At 30.5% G+C, this 19,710-nt stretch overlaps 5 protein-coding genes across 7 annotated transcripts in view; 2 read left to right on the top strand and 3 right to left on the bottom strand.

The window, feature by feature from the left end:
• Positions 1-2,007: 2,007 nt before the first annotated feature.
• Positions 2,008-2,864, bottom strand: LOC108735088 (40S ribosomal protein S19-like). 2 transcript variants are annotated; one of them, XM_018466905.1, is made up of 3 exons: positions 2,754-2,864; positions 2,493-2,566; positions 2,008-2,431 (listed from the first exon to the last, which is right to left on the bottom strand). In XM_018466905.1, the coding sequence occupies exons 2-3, from the start codon at positions 2,561-2,563 to the stop codon at positions 2,041-2,043; spliced, it is 462 nt and encodes a 153-aa protein (XP_018322407.1). In that variant the 5' UTR covers positions 2,564-2,566; positions 2,754-2,864; the 3' UTR covers positions 2,008-2,040. The 2 variants fall into 2 exon arrangements, with proteins under 2 accessions (XP_018322407.1, XP_025835106.1); XM_025979321.1 differs by having other exon boundaries at positions 2,493-2,637; positions 2,754-2,833.
• Positions 2,865-3,219: 355 nt separating this feature from the next.
• Positions 3,220-4,993, bottom strand: LOC108735086 (probable ATP-dependent RNA helicase DDX49). Its single transcript, XM_018466902.2, has 4 exons — positions 4,770-4,993; positions 4,012-4,717; positions 3,585-3,940; positions 3,220-3,531 (listed from the first exon to the last, which is right to left on the bottom strand). Exons 1-4 carry the CDS (start codon positions 4,834-4,836, stop codon positions 3,248-3,250), a joined length of 1,413 nt encoding a protein of 470 aa, XP_018322404.1. The 5' UTR covers positions 4,837-4,993; the 3' UTR covers positions 3,220-3,247.
• Positions 4,994-5,511: 518 nt separating this feature from the next.
• On the top strand, positions 5,512-7,513 carry LOC108735087 (KICSTOR complex protein C12orf66 homolog). The gene is given in 8 exon segments (XM_025979319.1): positions 5,512-5,662; positions 5,664-5,808; positions 5,870-6,009; positions 6,078-6,354; positions 6,456-6,637; positions 6,706-6,823; positions 7,048-7,146; positions 7,445-7,513. Coding segments are annotated over 8 exon segments (1,086 nt in total). The 5' UTR covers positions 5,512-5,606.
• A 193-nt stretch (positions 7,514-7,706) lies between these two features.
• Positions 7,707-10,905, top strand: LOC108735044 (probable cytochrome P450 301a1, mitochondrial). The gene is made up of 7 exons (XM_018466833.2): positions 7,707-8,082; positions 8,381-8,665; positions 8,746-8,983; positions 9,041-9,360; positions 9,555-10,041; positions 10,142-10,358; positions 10,598-10,905. The coding sequence occupies exons 1-7, from the start codon at positions 7,962-7,964 to the stop codon at positions 10,709-10,711; spliced, it is 1,782 nt and encodes a 593-aa protein (XP_018322335.1). The 5' UTR covers positions 7,707-7,961; the 3' UTR covers positions 10,712-10,905.
• A 1,885-nt stretch (positions 10,906-12,790) lies between these two features.
• LOC108735037 (centrosomal protein of 135 kDa) overlaps positions 12,791-19,710 on the bottom strand; it is an 18,789-nt gene continuing 11,869 nt past the window's right edge. The window contains exons 14-19 of one of the 2 annotated variants that reach the window (XM_025979314.1): positions 16,614-16,739; positions 16,040-16,193; positions 15,771-15,968; positions 15,535-15,711; positions 15,011-15,213; positions 12,791-13,659 (exon numbers count right to left, since the gene is read on the bottom strand). In XM_025979314.1, coding sequence (XP_025835099.1) covers positions 12,909-13,659; positions 15,011-15,213; positions 15,535-15,711; positions 15,771-15,968; positions 16,040-16,193; positions 16,614-16,739 — 1,609 coding nt within the window. In that variant the 3' untranslated portion in view covers positions 12,791-12,908. Of the gene's footprint in view, positions 13,660-14,599; positions 14,819-15,010; positions 15,214-15,534; positions 15,712-15,770; positions 15,969-16,039; positions 16,194-16,613; positions 16,740-19,710 lie in introns of those variants that run through there. The other variant, XM_025979315.1, reaches the window with a different exon arrangement.

Below are 19,710 nucleotides of genomic sequence, written 5' to 3'. Positions count from 1 at the left end.
TTCAATTTATAATTAAAAATTGTTTCCTGACCTATTTATTTCACAGTAATTAAGATGAATTAATCGCTATTCTGTTTTTAGTGGTTGATGTAACTGTTTTAAAGTCTCATATTCTATAAGGTTGACCAATTTTTTTTGTTATAAACAATTCTATAATTGTTTTTTGATGTAAATTAACGCACTGAATATCATTCAAATTTGTTTAAATAAAATATTACACATTGTATCGAAAAATGTACGACTTATGTGTATGGGTGTTTACAACTAAGAAAATTGTGTCTTATTTTTCAACGCACTCTCAATGTCGACTGAAGGCTCATATGTGCTGTGCAAAAATAATAAAAATATTCTCCTCATATTTACTCTAATGTAAGCATCAGAAGAAAAAAGCAAGTTTATAATTTCAATGAAGTTGGGGGTCCTGTGATTTTTTATCGTGTTTTTGTATCGTATTATATTTGGGTATTAAACATAAAAGATCAAAATTGTACTGCTCTACTGATTTTCTTTTCCTACTTAAATGTGGTTTGTCGATGATAAAGATGGCAAATGTTGCACATTGTAATGTGCCTTAATTTATTTGATAAAAAAAATGGTAAATTGTGATAAAAGAATCTCGGGAAAACAACCAGTAATGCAGTGCAATAACTCTTGTATACTTTGTATGGGTTTCTGTCGAAATTATAATAATTTTGAATAAATACTTTTAATTTGTAAAAACGCTTATTTTAATTACTAAAAATCCTATTTATCACAAGTGTGATTATCAATAACTGTTTTGTAGCTATTACTTAGTAGTGACTAGGGTAGAAGTTATTCTTTTGTAAAATGGGCTAACGTTGATATTCCCCTTTTTTAAATATTGTGGAAAATGGAAGCTCAACCCAAGTATAGACAGTATGTCGCCATCTAGTGGAATTTTGCCGCTAATGAAATATTTCATTTCTGGCTAAGAACTTAAACGTTCTTTTATTTTCCTATTTAACATCAATTTTAATGGACAAAACAAATTGAATTATTTATATGCTAATAGTATTAACAGTTATTTGAACAGTTTACAAATTACTTAGACCGCAATAATAGAAACTATACATTTGTTAGGGGTACTAAAAACTTTGACATACTCAATTTATTTTATTAATTTATTTGTGATAATTAAAGAACAAGTTGTTCAAAATGTAATAAAGTTATATATCTACTCTCTTTAAAAGCTATTAATCACTCAATAATTCTAAACTTATTTAAGATTATTCTACAAAATTAAAATTATTTTCAATTTTGGTAGAATCAGAAATTGAGAATACCAAATGTTTTTTTTTTTATCAAGTGAAGTCTCACACGTCGTACATTCTTTAAAAGCCGTAAAGTAATTATATTTTTACTTCATTATTCTTCTTTCCTCAAATAACTTCAGAAACATAAGCTAAAGTGTAAGTTTTACTCTTTATATTCAATTTTAATAGACCAATAACTATGAAATTATTTCTATTGTTCAAGAATCTTAAAGGATTAACAGTCAAAACATAAAAGTATTCCCAGCATTTATTATTAATTGATTTTGCAATTTTCTTTTGGGAATTTGACCTTATTAACTTACATGTAGGCAACCCATTTTTCATCAATAGTCCAAATTGAAAGTATTTAATGAAGTTTTAATTAACACTTTTATAAAGACATAATTGGCAATAAGCAAGGATTAACAGTCAAAACATAAAAGTATTCCCAGCATTTATTATTAATTGATATTTTGTAATTTTCTTTTGGGAATTTGAGCTTATTAGCTCATACGTAGGCAACCCATTTTTCATCAATAGTTCAAATTGAAAGTATTTAATCAAGTTTTAATTATCACTTCCATAAAGACATAATTGTCAATAAGATTTTTCAATATTAATTTTGTAAGATGACCACATTTACTATTATTCTATTGTTTCTTTATTTTTGTATGATAACTGGAAGATTTTAATAATCTGATATATTTTCCCTTCCAAAATTAAAACCCAAATGTGTTGATTCAATAGTTTATTAAAAGTTCTTACATTACAAAACTATAACACCAGCTTTTAGTTGTTTGCGTTCTTTTGCTTTAACTTGTGCAGCAATACGGTCCAAATCCCTCCTGCCTTGGGAAGTCAACTTACGACCACCATCTGGTGTTTTTTCAATCAGTTTTAGGGCTTCTAAGCTCTGCAATGCTTTTCTTGCAAGACTGCCACTAGACCTACAGAAATGGGATGGACATGTGCCGTTTCGTTTTCTGCTACCAAAGATTTTTGTAACAGAACCAACACCAATTGGAGACCTATGATAAATGTGACGAACCAAAGCAGCACAACGTGTATAATACCAATCAGGGTCATAAGGAGCGAGCTCCTTTGCTTTAGACGTCTTAACAATATCAACCCAGTCCGGAACCTTCAGTTTTCCGCTCCTAAAAAGGTGAACAGAATGATTAGATGTGAACGGTCTTTAAAGGTTATACATACACTTACTTTTTCAAAAACTGAGAAAACGCCCTTACAAATTTATGTTGGTCCACATCTTTAAGGGTCACTGACGGCATTTTCTTAAAAAAAATTGAATATTATAATGATTTTTAAACGTCGAAATACTAAAACACGTGTGGAATATGTTAACCTACAATGGAAATGAGCTATACAATAACCACACAATTTTCTGGATCTCGACTTTAATATATGTAAAAAACGATGAGAACAAAATTTTATTTTTCAAATCAACAATATATTACTTACGTTTTAAAGTATAATTTATTTGCAACAAATATTTACTGGCTTCTATGCGAAAACTCTACCGGAAAAGAATACAGACATAAATACAGTTTTCGCTGCCGATAAAGTAGGAATGCTAGAAAGGCGCAATATTTAAATATTCGTAATGTATCTCAAAATTTAATAAATTGTACTCTTTCGTTATCAGACCTGGTGGACGACTGATTAGGAGTATAGCAAATTCCACAGTCAAAAATATTTCAAATATGGAAATCCACAGTCAAAAATATAAAGACCAATCGGGCAGTAAAAAAGTACATAGAATCTCGTAGGACCAATGATTTAGCTTTTTGATTATATTTTAAGTAAAAAAGTTCGAATGAATTAATAGAAACTCCCATAAAATCAGTTAGGTGCCTACAGTTTCCCAGAAGCTTTGAAAAATTAATTAGAAATCGTCTATTTATTATGAAAATTAAACATTTATGTACTTTTAAAATATTTTATTTATTGTTCTTTCATGTATCACATTTTAAATGATCTGTATATAATTCACTATTACTTTCTTTTATTGTATCCTTCTGAATTTTCTTCTTTTTATGTCGTTTATGTTTGGAGCTTTGACGTTTTTTCCCTTTCTTTAACAACTTTGCTTCTTCTTCATCTGGATCTTTACCTTCTAAAATCCATTTTTTTCGAAGATTTATCAATCTTTTTTCATAAAAATCCTTCTCATCCAATTTTATAAACGCCTCACTTTCTGCCACTGATACTTGAGTAAAAATTTTCCCAACTTCTTTGTCTAATTAATTAAACAATTAGATAAGAGTATTTCAAAATTTTCAAAAATATTACCATCAATTTTAAATTCAGTTAATTTGGTATTTATAAGCTTTTCTATAGCATATAGCAATTTAATTTCATAAGGGCTAACGAGGGTTATAGCCTTGCCCCCTCTTCCAGCCCTAGCTGTCCTACCAACTCGATGAATATATTCCTTAGCCACTTTAGGTACATTGTGATTCAAAACTAATTCTACTGTTGGTATATCCAATCCTCTACTTGCAACATCTGTTGCAATTAATATTTTAATAGTGTTAGATTTAAATCTTGCCAATGAGGCTAATCTTTGCTGTTGGGGCATCATGGAATGTAAGGCAACATTTTCAAATCCTACATCATTCAAAGCCATTGATAAAACTTGACATTTTCTGAAAATTAAACAATTAATAAATAATAAAAGTAAAGCATTTAAAAATCATTTTCCAATGGCAGTAATTACATGCAAGTATCTGTAAATATCATTATATTTCCACATTCATTATTTATCCGAAAAGTCCTAATAGTCTCCACCAAATATGCATCTCGTACATCATGGGGACATAAAACATAATGCTGTTCCAACTGCTCAACTGTAGCTATGTCATTTGGTGCTTGATAAAAAAATACTTCATTTCCAGTTACTTCTTTCAGTTTTTCTAATGCATCTGTAATGGTAGCAGAAAAGAATAAGCTCTGTTTCTTTTTAGGTAGTACTTTGAATATTGTCTTTATCTGCTCATCAAATTGTCCACTCAATAATCTATCAGCTTCATCCAGTACCAAGAATTTAATTTTTGATAAATTAAATGTATTACAGCTTTCTATGTGATCTGCAAGTCTTCCTGGAGTTGCAACCACAATATGGGGCTTCTTTGTTAATTCCTGTCCTTGTGCAACCATGTCAACACCACCGACTATCACAGAGCACTTTAAGTTCATGGGTTTACCAATGACTGCGAATTGATCAGCTATTTGGTAAGCTAATTCTCTTGTTGGGGTTAATATTACAGCAAAAATTCCATAAGGATCTTCACAAAGCTTTTGTAAAATGGGCAAGGCAAATGCAAGCGTCTTCCCGCTTCCTGTTTTGGCAGCACCAACTACATCTTTACCGTCTAGAATTTGAGGTATGCAATTTTCTTGAATTTGAGTAAGTTGTTTAACACCTGTAAAATAATAATGATAATCCTTAACTTAATGCTTTCATTTAAATGTCACCTATCGATGCACACTGACGAACAAGCCAATTATTTAATTTTATGTTTGAAAATCTTTTTTCGTTCATTTTTGGGGTAGAAATAACTTTATGAATTAGTATTATTATATCTTTATACTAATTACTATGACTCTAAGCATGTAGAATATTATCTCCTTCAATAGTTTACCTCACTTTTAATTATAAAATCCACCAAAAAATGTTTGTTAAATCGTTTTATTTTTCATATTTCTATGTAAGTGACATTTAACTAACCTAACTTTTTAACGAAGATGTGTAGATGTAGTGGCATACCGTTAAAGAATGCGTTCTTCTTTATTAAAATTAAGTCTACGTTAATGATCGGTCATGTATCCTTAGTCGGCCATTATACTTTTTTAATTGTTGCTGTTGTCAGCCATTACACTTTTTAATTGTTGCCCTATTGTTACTCTCGGCGGCCATTATACTTTTTATTTGTTGTAGTATTGTTGCTACTGTCGGCCATTATACCTGTCTAATTGTTGTTACATTGTTGACATTGTCGGCCATTTTCCTAGTTTCATTATTGCCGCTATCAGCCATTATAATTTTTTAATTGTTGCCGTATTGTTACCGATGTCGGCCATTATGTATTTCTCATTGTTGCTGTATTGTTGGCACTGTCGGCCATTATCCTAGTTTCATTATTGCCATTATCGGTCATTACAATTTTTTGATTATTGCAGTATTAAAATTTACTCTTAATTAATTTAAGGTAATATTTAAACGTCATATTAAACATAACCTAATGAATTTATCAAAACAATGTTATCTGCAATTAATAAATAAACTAATAAAAGTAGTAAATAACATCGAAAATGGAAAAACAAGACGAATTTGTTTATAATTATTTTAATTTAATATCTCAAGCTTGTNAAAGAAAAGGAAGCCCAAAGAATCTCACAAACAACAACATGGGTTTTATTTCTAACTCAGTTAGGTCACATTTCTTTAGCTGAGAAAAATTATGTGGAAATTGGATTTCTCCAAAATAAAAATAAAAGCTTTCTCCGCAAAGATGTAAGTGCTCATATATTGTTATAATCAATTCTTGTGTCGAGTATATACCAATTATTTTTAGAATTCGTTAAAGTCAATATATGAATCATTAAAGCAAGATATAAAGCGTTTGGAAGATGCCTCTGCTCAAGATAGACCTGTCATAAATTATTGTCAGAACATTATTCAATTTCTAGAAGCCCGCATCAATGTAATGGATTTGTATCCTTTTATATGAGAAAGAACAAATGTAAAGAAAATAATTTTTATTTTTCTTATTTTATTGATAGTTATGAGAAAGTTTATTTGTCTGGGCTAGGAAAACATTTAAAATTTAATGAAAATCTCATACAAATTGAAAATTTAATACAAAAGCATTCCTTGGGGTTTGCAGACATTAGCATGGCACCTTTGAAGGCTGTTTTTAACATGGAGTGTGAAATATTAGAACAGTTGTTTAAGGCTCTAAATGAACTTCAAAGATTGCAGTTTTTGCCATCGTTAGCTCTTATCCATGGGGCACATGCAAGACTTGCTGCATGGGAGAATAAAATACAAAATAAAGAGGTAAAAATAATACTTGCTCACAAAAAAAAAATGATGTGTTCTGCACATAGTCTTCCTTTTCCTCAATTAAAGGCTGCATTATTAAGAAAAAATATTTTTAGACATGGAAATTAGGCTTTTTGAAGAATAATCCTTTACCAGCCCTCTGCCAATGGCTTCTTAAGTTTAAAGGGGCCGTTCTTAGTAAATTTAGTCTCTATTTTCATGATACTCTTGCCCAACATACAACGCACAGCGAAATGAAACAACACAGTTCTAAATTGCAATATGACTATTATCAGAAGTAAGCGAAAGAGCAGTTTTTATATTTCTTTTTTTTTTTTTGAGGGAAAACGTTTAATCTTTTTTTAGGATTGTGGCTTTTCAGAGGAAGTACGATGCCTTATCAATTATGTTATTATCTGATAACCAAGTTAGCTGTGATGTTACAAATTATGAGAATTTTCCTGTAATCACCTGTTATCCCCCTGTAAGTGCTTTAAAGAAAAGCGAAAGGAGTTTATACCCTTCTAAAAATAAGTAATTTATTTTAATTCATAGTTTGTTTTGTTGTTTCTTTTTATAATAATTATTTAATTTGCATTAAAAAAAACAACGATTCTTCAACTAATTTGTAAGATAAATTTTTACTAGATTCGTCGTAAAAAAGTATTATTTATTACTTAAGTACCTTTTTCTTATTATTTTTCATAGAGAATCACTCCTGACGTGAAAATGGTCCTTAAAATGATTGTAGACACAGGACAAGAGTTGTTATTGCCCGATAAAATTGTTTACAAGTATAGTTTACAGGTAAGTGTTTCGTTCATATAATATTACTGGGTTTTTGTAAATTACGAGGTCTCTACAAATATGATCTAAATGTCCGCCATTATACTTTTTAATTGTTGTCGTATTGTTTTTCTTGGCGGCCATTACACTTTTTTATTTGTCACCGTATTGTTGCCGCTATCGGCCATCATACTTTTTAATTGTTGTATTGTTGCCAGTGTCGGCCATTATAATATTTTAATTGTTGCCGTATTGTTGCTATTATCGGCCATAGTAAATTTTTGATTAACTAATTAATATAGTTTTTTTTTTTAATTAGGAACAATGCACCTACATTTTGTCGACAGTGGAGGCCAACATCTATTTGGTGTTAATTTTTGAAAGTTAACTAGATTTTATTAAAATTAACATTGACCCTCTCAGTAAAAAACGAAGACTACATAAAGTAATAAATAAACTAAAGAAAAACAGGAAACCCCCTCACATTAAAATCCAAAACNATAGATTATGTAGTACATTTTTTTGTATGTATGAATATAATATTACCGAAAGGTTTATTAATACAGATATTTTTTACCTATTCCTATTTCAAAGCAATCAAAAGTAATTTTCAACTCTAGATCAAATAAAAAGATATTGTATTTCTATAATTTTTTTTGATCGTAAATTATAGAAGAATTAACACAAACAAAATAGAAAATTAGTTCGTGTCAAATTAAGTAAGCGGGGAAAAAACAAGTGATGTTAATTATTGTTTTGTAGTAACGAAAGTACAGGTAGTATTTTTGTGAAACTAAAGTATTTAAATAATCAATTTTGTGAGTGATTATTTAATAATGTATAGGTTTAATTCTCTCGCGCGAATTAATTTAAATGGTATATTTTCAAAGAAAACTCTTTTTCTACGAAATTTAGCTGATGTTAATCCCAAGACTGCAGATTATCCCCTTCCTGGAGGTAAGTCACGTTTCCAGCTATATCGTCCATATAGTTTTATCTTGTAATCAATATTGCTTAATTAATTTTTTTTCCAATATACTATATTTTTTATCTGTGGATTATTAGTAAATTAAGATAATGGATTACATGTGATATCTTTAAGTAATATTGTTCATTTGATAATTTGATATTTTTATTTTGCAAATTTAAAAATATTTCTTCATAATACACCTACTGATAAATTTGGTTTGCTAGTAGTATTAAATTAGTTGACTTGGTAACGAGAAAAATAACATAGTTATGTCGAATAATACAGAAAAGGAAACCGATTCGCATGCTCCCTCTTCGTATGAAATTGTCACCCCAACGAGTAAGAGCTTCGCCACATCGGACGATGTTCAGAAAGTAGTTTTTGACCAATCCCATACAACTGCTATCTTCGACGTATCGACAAAAGAGAAAGTTGTACAACAGGCACCCTTACCTTTTGACGATGTCCCTGGCCCAAGATCTCTTTATGCCTTTGCTAAAGTTTGGGGACTGTTGCCTATAGTAGGGACCCAACTTGCCGGAACTATGTTTCAATATGTTCTTAATGCTCGTGAGTTTTTTATTACGTCACTCTATTCCTCATTTTAGCCTGTACGTTAACATCCAATTATTGGATATATTATTTTTAAGGTGAACAAGTTACTTGGGGTAGTCCTACGTGGTTATTTCACTTCTTTATGAATGAATATGGACCTGTGGTAAGACTTAGTGGTCCCCTGGGCGGTGATGTGGTCATTTTGTGCCGTCCCGAACTTGCTTCGGCTATTTTCGAAAACGAAGGTCCTTATCCAGTTAGGTCCTGCTTTGACTGCATCGAAAAGTATCGACTGCAATATCGCAAGTACAGACAAGCAGGACCATTTTTGATGTACAGTACATTTTCTTTTTATTGTAATCCAATGCCTTTAAATATAATTTTTGATAGGTACGGTCAGGAATGGGAGAAGTTGCGCTCGTCAATCGAGACATCTTTGGCACATTCCAGTACTGCACAATTCAGCAGATTGGAAAAGATTAGTGAGGAATTTGCACAACGTATTGGCCGTATTCGTAATAAACAGGAAGAGGTACCATCGAATTTTCTTCAAGAGATCAATAAATGGGCGGTTGAATGCTTGTGGACGGTTATGACGAATAAACCGATGGGATTTCTCGACCCATCAGGCCTGAGTACTATGTCTGAACCCTCTAGGTTACTTGAAAGTCTCATTGGGGCTACTGAAGGCATCAGAAAATGTGAAAGTGGTGAGTAAAGATATTAGGATGTTTTTCTATGTAAAATATTCTAGTTTTGACATTGATTTATTTTTAATTTTTATAAAACCCAATGTAAATTTTTAATTTTGTGTCAAAGGAGAACAATCACCCTCTCTATTTTTTCTATACAAATTCATGCTGAACAAGTATAGGAACTCTCGTAATAATTGTTTCTATTTAAGGTATGCACTTTTGGAAACTGATAGAAACACCAGCATGGCGCAACTTATCAAAACATTGCGATTCTATTGATTCGATAGTGAATAAGTATATTCGTAAAGCCCAAGCGACATTGCGTGAACGCAAAGAGAAGGACCCGAATTCAATTGTTCCTTCAGATGTATCCCTAATGGAAGGACTGCTAATCAAGGACGGTATGTTACCGGAAGATGTAATGACTGTAATGCTTGATATGTTACTTATTGGTGTGAATACAACGTCGCACGCCGTTGGTTTCCTAATGTACCATTTGGCGAGGTTCCCACGTGCCCAAAACATTCTCTACGAGGAGGTGAAGAAGAGCGTTTCAAGTGATGGCTCAATTACAAAATCTGCTTTCGACAAGATGGTTTATTTGAAGGCGTGCATCAAGGAAAGCCTGAGACTCAAACCCCCAATGCCATTATTAACACGTATATTAAACAAAGACGTCGTTGTCAATAATTACAAGTAAGTGAACTTTTTTAGTCAACACAATTTATACTTTACAGTTAATTTTGGTATGTTTCAATTTCATTGTTGACTAAAAACTGCTATTTTTTGAACTTAGAATACCGAGAGGAACTTACGTACTGATTGCAAGTCATTTGGCTGGATTAAAGGAAGAATATTTCGACGACGCGGACAGATTCAGACCTGAACGTTGGTTGGATCCAAGTATCGATCGTAGTGTGAGCACTTTGGCCACCATTCCATATGGTTTCGGACCAAAGGCCTGCTTGGCACGTGAACTGGCTGAAATAGAAGTTGGACTTTTGGTTTCTAAGGTAAATATTGTTCAGATTTAATTTTTAACTTAATAATAAAACAACGAAAAACTTTTAACAGAAGTAATATTTATACTAAATTTATTTTACTTTATTAAATATTTAACTTTAAATTTTAATTTCGACTTAATGCAAATCAAATAATAAAAATTCTTTTAAGTTTTTGTTATCAAACTGATCTGGTTTTTTATAAAAACAGTTTCTAGTTGTACATATTTAAAGATTTGTTATTATTACAGGTTCTTCAAAAGTTCAAGATTCACTACTACTATGGAGATATTTTAAGCACCAACAAATTTATTTCGTTTCCCACACGTCCCTTGAAGTTTAGATTTATCGATAGAAAAGACTAATTTTTTCTGATAGGTTATTAGTGAAGTTATGTGTGAGGTAAATGAAGAAGCGAAAATGTTATTTTTTTTATTAATTTTTAGAATTTTTGTGTTGTGAAGTATGAGTATTATACTCCGTCGTATGTAGAAAACTTTGTTATTTGTGGATTGGTTTTTTATTTATTTTATTTTAATAAAATACAATTAAGAGAGAATTATTAATGATTCATTTTATCGTTAAATTAACTTAAAAGGCTAGGCACGGATGAGCTGGCCTTCTCAGCTAATATATTTTTTTCTGTGTACAGACCAGTAATACACTGTTCCAATTTCCAATAGTATAAAATTAACAATATCATGAGACTGTACATCCATGTATATGTTTGTAATGCTTTATAATATCTATACAATAAAAATTATTTAATATGCCTGTATATTTCTTTATAAAGGTCCCTCGTACACTTCTCACAAACCTAACGAGCAACATCTATGGATGACTAGTCCAGCTATAGATTTTCAAAGTGAGTCGTTTTGTAGTTATTCTTTCCAGTTTTTTGCGTTTTCTTCTAGACAAAAGAAAACGCTATATTATGAATAAAATTCAAGATTAATCAACAAATGATTTAACTTACCTATGGCTTGGTTTATTTCTGCCAAAAACTGATTTATGGCATTTTTTACTTTTTTTCCAGTCACAATCGACCCCACGTATAGGAATCTAAACAACTTAATTCATCATTAAATGATATCTGATATCGATGGTTATTCAATAAATGATATACACTCCCGTTAGCTTTATTTTTGCGAAATAATGCTGTTTTTTTTTATTGGACTAAAATGGACTCATGTGTAAAGCTACCTTTTGGATCAGTTTTGTGCATGAAAATGTAATTTTTGCTGGCATTTTGTGTTTAATTCAATAAAAAAACAAACTAAATACTCAATTATATGTTTTATTTTTGATAATAAATTTTACTTTTTCCTTTTTTTTAATTTAAAGTTCAAAATGTATATAAGGAGAGGGTTCTATATATTAAAATCCTGCAATAAATTAATTAATCCCTTTTCATCAATTACTTCCAATAATAGAATATACGAATTTCCATGAAACATAAAATTGTTTATGGTTTCCAGTAAATAATTGAAAATTTTGGTGGATGCGTATTGTGGTTTGAGTCTTATAATTTCAAAATTTTGTATTAGGAGAGCATAAGTCACATAAGATCTATTTTCATAGTTTTGCGCAGATTCCCGCCAACTTATAATCCATGTATAGTACGATCAACATCTTTATTAATTAACATATTTGTAGCACATTTCCTCACGTTTGTATATTAGATAAGTTCCCCAAGCTTCTATACACCACTGGAGTTATTTTTAATGCTGTAACTTAAATATTAAATAAGAATTTTATTCATGAATATAAATGTTGTCGAGAAATTGCCATTAATCGGACTATATTAGATCAATTACGTGACGTCATTTATTTACATTTTAATTGTCAAAATTTTTTAAAATTGTATAGAAACCATGGAAGATAAGATGACCGAGCTTTAATTATAATTAAAATACTAGTGTAACTTCAAAGTTGATTAGATACTTCCAATCAAAGCTGTTAATAATAGAATTTCTATAGGTTATGTTTACTGTTTTTACAATTTTTAGAGAAGAAACACAAGCTGTTTTAAAGTATTAGACAATGAATTGTTATATGCAAGATCAATATACTGTATTTTTCTTGAACATCACAGACTAGAAAATTTTACAACAATTTCTTTGTATTATGAGACATTCAACGTTAATTAAATTAAAAGGTCAAGATTCTTCTAAACGTTTCATCATCAGTTATATTCTATTCAAGCACTTTACATGTTTCAACCTTCTAAATCTTTGTCAAAATTATATGTTTACAGTAGAATCTCGAAACATGCAGAATGTTTAAATAAAACACAACTAAAATATTTAAAAGTATTTCTCTTTTATGTATTTCATTTAATTGATTTTAAAAACGAGTTTCACAATTCCTTCTCTGCAAGTTCTATTCAAAGTAAAGCACACATTTATACTTTAAGAGTTTATTATATAAAATTATATCAATTAAAAATAACTACTCTTTAATTCGTTTCAAAAAATGTTACAATCTGTTTACTTATCGGCCACTAAATATTTGTACTTTATTGTTATATATTTTTGCTGGTGCAGGTACTCAAGACTTTTTTTATAAATTATCGCAGCAAAGGCGTTTTTTGAATATCGTAGAATCGGCTTCGCATTTATTTTGAGTGGGACATTTATTTTGGGTGGCACATTTACTTTGAGTGGCACATTTATTTTGAGTGGCACATTTATTTTGAGTGGCACATTTACTTTGAGCTGAAGTATATTGACTTTGATTGGCACATTTATTTTGAGTAACGGTTTTACTTTGATTGGCGCATTTATTTTGATTAGCACATTTATTTTGACTGAGGACAGGACATTTAAGTTCAAATGGAAGTGTTTCGTTATTTGAGGGTCTCTTCGTATCACTTGGAGACAACAGGAGGGATACTTTCTTTGGGGGATACCAGTCACACTTTCCTGGCACTTCTTGCTCTCTTTCATTACATACTTTTTCTTGCACTGAGCGACTTCTGTTCTTTTTCGAACTTTCTATATTTTGAGGTGCTCCACCCTTCCTATGCTTCTTATCATTAAACGATGTATCCGAGAATCCTGATCGAACAGGGGTCTCTTTGGCTTTGTCTTTTGATTCAGTCTTCTTGAAATACTTGCACACGCCACCCTTCTTTTTGTTTGCTTTTTCTGGATCCGATTTTTTGGAGTCTGAATGTCGGTGATGCTTCCTTTTGAAATGGGTACGAGATATTTCTTCATGGCGGCCTAGCTTATGGTAGCAATCCGAAGAACTACAGTCACAAGTCGAACCGGACTCAACAGTCGACGTTGATTTTGGCTTTTCCGTAAAACTAAAAAGTTAATTTTTGAAAGTTAACTAGATTTTATTAAAATTAACATTGACCCTCTCAGTAAAAAACGAAGACTACATAAAGTAATAAATAAACTAAAGAAAAACAGGAAACCCCCTCACATTAAAATCCAAAACACGTGTCTGTCCGCAAGGAAAACTTTGGTAGTAATGAGGGAGTTTTCTATTTAGTTTATTGATTATTTTCTTGTAAAATGATGAGAAATATTAAAAACATTCTTTTTGAGGAAAAATTAGAATTAAATAAACTATTTCAATGTGCTCCGTTCAATTAAATTATAAATACCTAAAAATAAACCACATTCCTACATAATTTTTTAGTTTGGTACTTACCACATTTCAGAAGAACTATGGACAAGAGGATTTGTAATAATTAAAAATTAAGTTAAAAAGGAAATTCTATAATAAAAAAAATAGAAAGTCAATTGATTAATAATACAATTATTAAGATAATGTGGTAATAACAGGAATAACAAATTGAACATATTCACATACAGCTATTATTCAGTCAAATATAATTATTCAAGTTTTACCTACGTATAAATATTACTAACTTAATAAATTACTTGTTGGAATGTGCTTCTCAAATACTCAATAAAATTAAAACACATAGTGCAACAAATCATAAACACAGTACATACTTATATAACAATCAGTGATTTTCTCATAAAAGTTTACAAAAATTAAGGCCATGGGGATAGAATTTCTTTTAAAAGAACTTACGAAATGGAATTGCCTCAATAACAAATTATTATTAACAAATTATAAGTAATATACATCTTCTACAAAGGAAGTTACTTTCATTATAAGAAATTATAATATATATAAGAAACGATTAGGTTATGACGAATAAACCGATGGGATTTCTCGACCCATCAGGCCTGAGTACTATGTCTGAACCCTCTAGGTTACTNTTTTATTGCATCTATTATTTAAATAAATAAATAATTTAAAAAATGAATTAGAAAAAATCAGTAACTCTCTGTTACGTCGTTATTTCAACAAATTAATTCTAGTAAGGGAGGTCAACTTAAGGAGATGGAAATCTGTTATCCCCATCCCCTACATCTACATCCCTTCTATCCGACCGTACTGAAGAAATTTGTTGGTACATATCCAGGTGTTCCTCTAATCGATCACTGTAAAAATATTAATAAAGAAATTCCCATCTCAAACAAAAAAACACCACTGTTAATTCCCACTTTTTCTGTTTATTATAATATAAGATTTCAATATTGAATTTTTTAGTAATGATTCTTTCAAAAAAGTGAAAACTAAACCGATAAATATTTACATAAATAGAAGGTGAAACGTTTAATAAGAAAACTTACATTTTCTCTTGTAACTCATCCACAGTTTTCTTTAGTCTGTCTACTTCACATAGAAGTTCCTGATTTACGAGTTTAAGTTCCACAGCTTCTTTCCTATTTTCGCACAAGAGCCTTTCCACCCTCTCGCAAGAAGTCTGTTCCCGTTCGACCCTTCTGTGTAGTGTTGTACTTTCGCCTCTTAGTTTTTCCAGTTCTTGGCACATCTGGAGGAGCCACAAAACGTATTACAGTCTGTCCGTTTTATTGATTTTGTGTAGCTGTTTCTTACCTTTGTTCAATAATTATCAATTAATACCCTTTTGTTTTTTTAAGATAGAGAAATTAAAAAACATCGCACGACTCTACTGAGGTGAACTTTAATTCTCATACTTTTATTTTTTACTTTAAAACATGGGGTAGGATTGAAATAAATATTATAAATAACAGAAGCACAAAAGAGAAACCAATTTTGGATGAAAAATACATACGGTTATTATACAAAATTTTTAATAAAAAAATAGAATAAAAGTATAGCCAGTCTTTACCTGGGCTTGTTCGCTTCGTTTTGAACACAATTGTGATAATATTTCTTCTTTCTGTTTATCAAGTTGGCTGCTACATTCACGGCATCTATCCAACTCCATTTCCAAACAGTTTCGCTCCCTTTTCAGTTCTTGAACCAGCATCTCCATACTGGCCATTTGGTGATTCATCTCTTTTATCTAACCAATAAGAATCCAATTAATAAGTGTTAATCTAAAAAATTATGTAATGTGCCTACCTGTTTCTCGTAGCTGCATACCATCGCTTCGTGCCCTTCTATTTTTCTTTCTAAAGTCGCAACGTGCTCTAACGTTGCTGATAATTGAACTTTATGATTATTAGCACTCTCCTCTTCTGATTGTTTATTATTTGTTAGCTGAGCGTGCTTATTGCTAAGATCCTTGAATTGCTCCAATAGCTCAGCTCTTTCTGCCTCCTGCAAAAAATAAATGGTTGCATTGTCTTATTAATTTGAGATACCTATGTACTTGTAAAAACGATAGATACCTTCTGCGACAATGCATCTTCGTACTTTTTGACTTCTCTTACATAATCTTGCAATTGCATTTTCAAGTCTTCAACTTGCCGATGTGCATGTTCTAATTCATTTGATGATTTTCTAGCATCTGCTCTTGCTGCAGCAATTTCGGCCATCAAACGACTAAATAATTAAATATATTAATTGCCACATTGTTTTGAATTAAAAAGACTACTCTTGAACAGTTATAGGGGACTTTTTCATTTTCAATTAATGGTATTGCAACTTAGCTTTTATTTTTACAAAAAAAAAGTGATTGACTTCAATGAAGGGGAGGATTTCAGACGATTACAATTTCTTACAATCACATAGAAAAATAAGAAATAAAAAAAAAGTGCAGTCAAGAAAATGCTAACAATAAGAACATCTCGAAAACAACAGCTCTAAATGCATTACCATTTACAAATTTTTGATCACCAAATGCTTTAATTTTTCTCTTACGTAACAGTTAAGATGCATGGATATATTTTTACTGAAACTTAATACAACGTCCTTTCTAATTCTAAATAACTTTGACAGTAATAAAATAAAATAAGTAAATACCAATTTTCTCTGCTAGCACATTCTTTTTCCCTGATGACATCATCTAATTCCTTTTTCAAATTCTCAATCTCTCGACAACTTGCCCTTAATTGGAACTCTAAAGCAGCTGATTCGTCGTAAATTGAACTATGGGGTGCAAAATGAAATAAAACGTACAAAAAAGTAATTTTAATCGTAATCAGTAAAAATAATAGTGAAAATAATCTTAATAAAAATCAATCTCTATTGTCCAAATAAATATTCATTACCAAATTGCCATATTTTAGATAGGCAAAAGTAATCGGTAAAAAATAAAGAATATTAATTTTGTTTATTAGTTGGCCATAGTTAAGCATTTAAATAAATTCTTATAATTTCCTATTATATTTTTATTAGGTAACATTATCTAACACATGTTTGAACATGTGAGCAACTCTTAATCTTTTTATTGTACAGAGTACAGATCATCACGAAAGTATTAACTTGGTTAATTTTTAATATTTTAGACGAGTTTAGGAACTTTGAATCACATAGGGTATTCCATTAAAATAATAATTTATAAGGCTCTGATGTTTACCAAAATTGACATTAAGTTTTCAATACCTTCATACCTTGCACATATGTAATGGTGCACAAGCAACAGTGGGTAGGTACTAGTTGTAAGCATGGAATTTTTAAAACAAGCACAAATTTTTTAAAGTAGAATTGGGTTAGAGGTGAAAACTGCTTTAAATTTGAGTGCAGAATTCCAAAATTCAATATTAATTTAATAAAATAATTAACAACCACTTGTAGTACAACTGGAAGTTGAATGACCACGAATTTTTTTTTTGTTAAAAAGAACATATTCGACCACCAAATTTTTAGAAAACATCCAATACCTACTAGGTACTACAACTTTCATTTCTCTATCTTTAATTAACGGCTTGGGTGAATCACCCTGTATACGTATACGAACAATTGTCCCAATAAATATTGAATTACGTGTGTGAATACCTGTAAATATTTGTGTGTACATATTCAATAGATAATGTAAATGTCTTGAAGCAAAAGTTAAAAAAAAAAAGATGTGTTATCTAATGGATAATTTCGCAAGAATCATCTATTTGTGTGTGTGTGTGTGTGTGTGTGTGTGTGTGTGTGTGTGTAAGTATATACGTATGTAAGTGTGTATGCAAGCATCTATGTATAATAAGAAAAGCCCATGTAATATGTCCTACATGTAGCACTAATAACAGATAAATGGTAAATTAACAACTAACAGATCACACATTTCCTTGTTGTAAATCTGATATCTGATTACGGAAATATAAAACGAAGAAAGCGAATTGCTAAATGGCATGATGATAAGTCTCTCTAATATCTGTATTATCTACAATACTTTCCCAGTTGAGTCATTAAGCATAAAATAAAGGTAGACTTTTTAATTGCTTCTCAAAAAGCTTGTAGTTCCCTTTAATCGAAAGATAAAAAGAAAAAATGAAAGGTGCCCTGTCTTGTTCCAATTGACTTTTAATAGCCGGTTGACGACATATCAGCATTAATAATTAGCATACAAACTATTTACTATATAAAAAAATTAATACATAATGAAAATGAAAATTACTTAACGTCTATTTTCAACTTAAAAACATTCAGTTATTTACTATTTTTATATATATGTGTATGTACGTACAGTATAATTGTTAATAAATTTCAAATAATATACCCATTGGAAGAATAAGCAAAACTAATCAGTCAATTTAATTTCAAAAAGTTACTATGTGTATACATAATATGTATAATGCATTCATAACACATATTTTATTTTATTCACAGACTTCGGAAAAAGTTAAACAAGTTCTTATGCATAATGCATCATACAGTGGGGCACAAAAAAATTGTAATATAATGGACGATATTAATTCAATTCAATCTAAATAATACTTTTTTGTTGACGATTTACCGTGGATAAAAACCGTTAGAAATGAGGAGGTATTAAAAATAGTAGGAGAACAAAGGGTCCTACACTAAAAAAAAAGGAGAGAGAAGATGATAGGACATTTAAGACCTGCAGAGATACTCCGATAAATATTAGAAGCAGAAGTAAGATTAAAGAGGGACAAAAGAAGAACTAGATTAGACTACTGTTCGCAGATAGTTAGGAAGGTGGGATGTTCCACTTTTCAGATATCCTCAAAGTAGGAAGAAGTGAATGTGTATTTTCAGCCTAAGATTATGGTAGTGATGACGAGAAGTAAACTGTAGAATAGGGTATTGATAAATTCTAACACATGAAGTTTGTTAGATTTTTTTAGAATTACATATTTTTTGCATGTGTTTTTGTTCCACTTGAGGTTTTCTTCTACTTTCTTGCTTCTGATGCCTGACAGTATTATTTAAGACATAAAAACGTAAGAGGAAGCGAAATGAGAAGATTGCAAACATTTTCACGAAGATTGTACATTTATGAGATCATCAAATATCCATGCTTTTGAAACTTTCAAAAATTGATTTCGAATACGTCATATCAGAAACAATCACAGTTTAAATTTAGCAACCTTCAGGCGCCGTGTATTTATTTATTTTGAAAGCTAGAAGCGTTATCTATTAACATTGCTGTTGCATCTCGAATAGATACCTTTTTACTGCATGAGGCATTTCAAAACGTGCCATCACGTTTATCATAAAACCGAACGTGTCCTTATTGTCCTTATTTCATTGAGAAACCAAATATATACGTGTATTTATAAACATAGACGAATTTCGCAACTGTAAGGCCAAATGAAAACGCTTTTCGCCGATAGTTGTCTGCAAAGACTGATTTCAATTGAATTCTAATAACTGACGCACTAAAAACGCACGTTGTTGCAACGCCATGAATTTCCAAAATCGTAATCAATTACTTATTATTCAATAGTAGCAACTGAGTAAAAGAGATTGTAAACTTGACCTAAAAACATTTGTAATAACATTTAATTAATATATAAAAAACTGTAGGTAATGTAATTATTACTTTCTTTCTCGTTTTCAAAATGCACCGCAAATAAAAAGAAATTGTGACCATTAAAGATCGAAAGCTCACAATAAAAATTTACTTTGTATCTTACAAGGGGGACGTTTGCTAAGTAAAATCTTA

Source organism: Agrilus planipennis, unplaced genomic scaffold (assembly GCF_000699045.2).
Source record: "Agrilus planipennis isolate EAB-ADULT unplaced genomic scaffold, Apla_2.0 scaffold20, whole genome shotgun sequence".
NCBI lineage: Eukaryota > Metazoa > Arthropoda > Insecta > Coleoptera > Buprestidae > Agrilus > Agrilus planipennis.
Note: the sequence above shows the minus strand (reverse complement) of the source record. Positions and strands in the feature narration are given on the sequence as shown.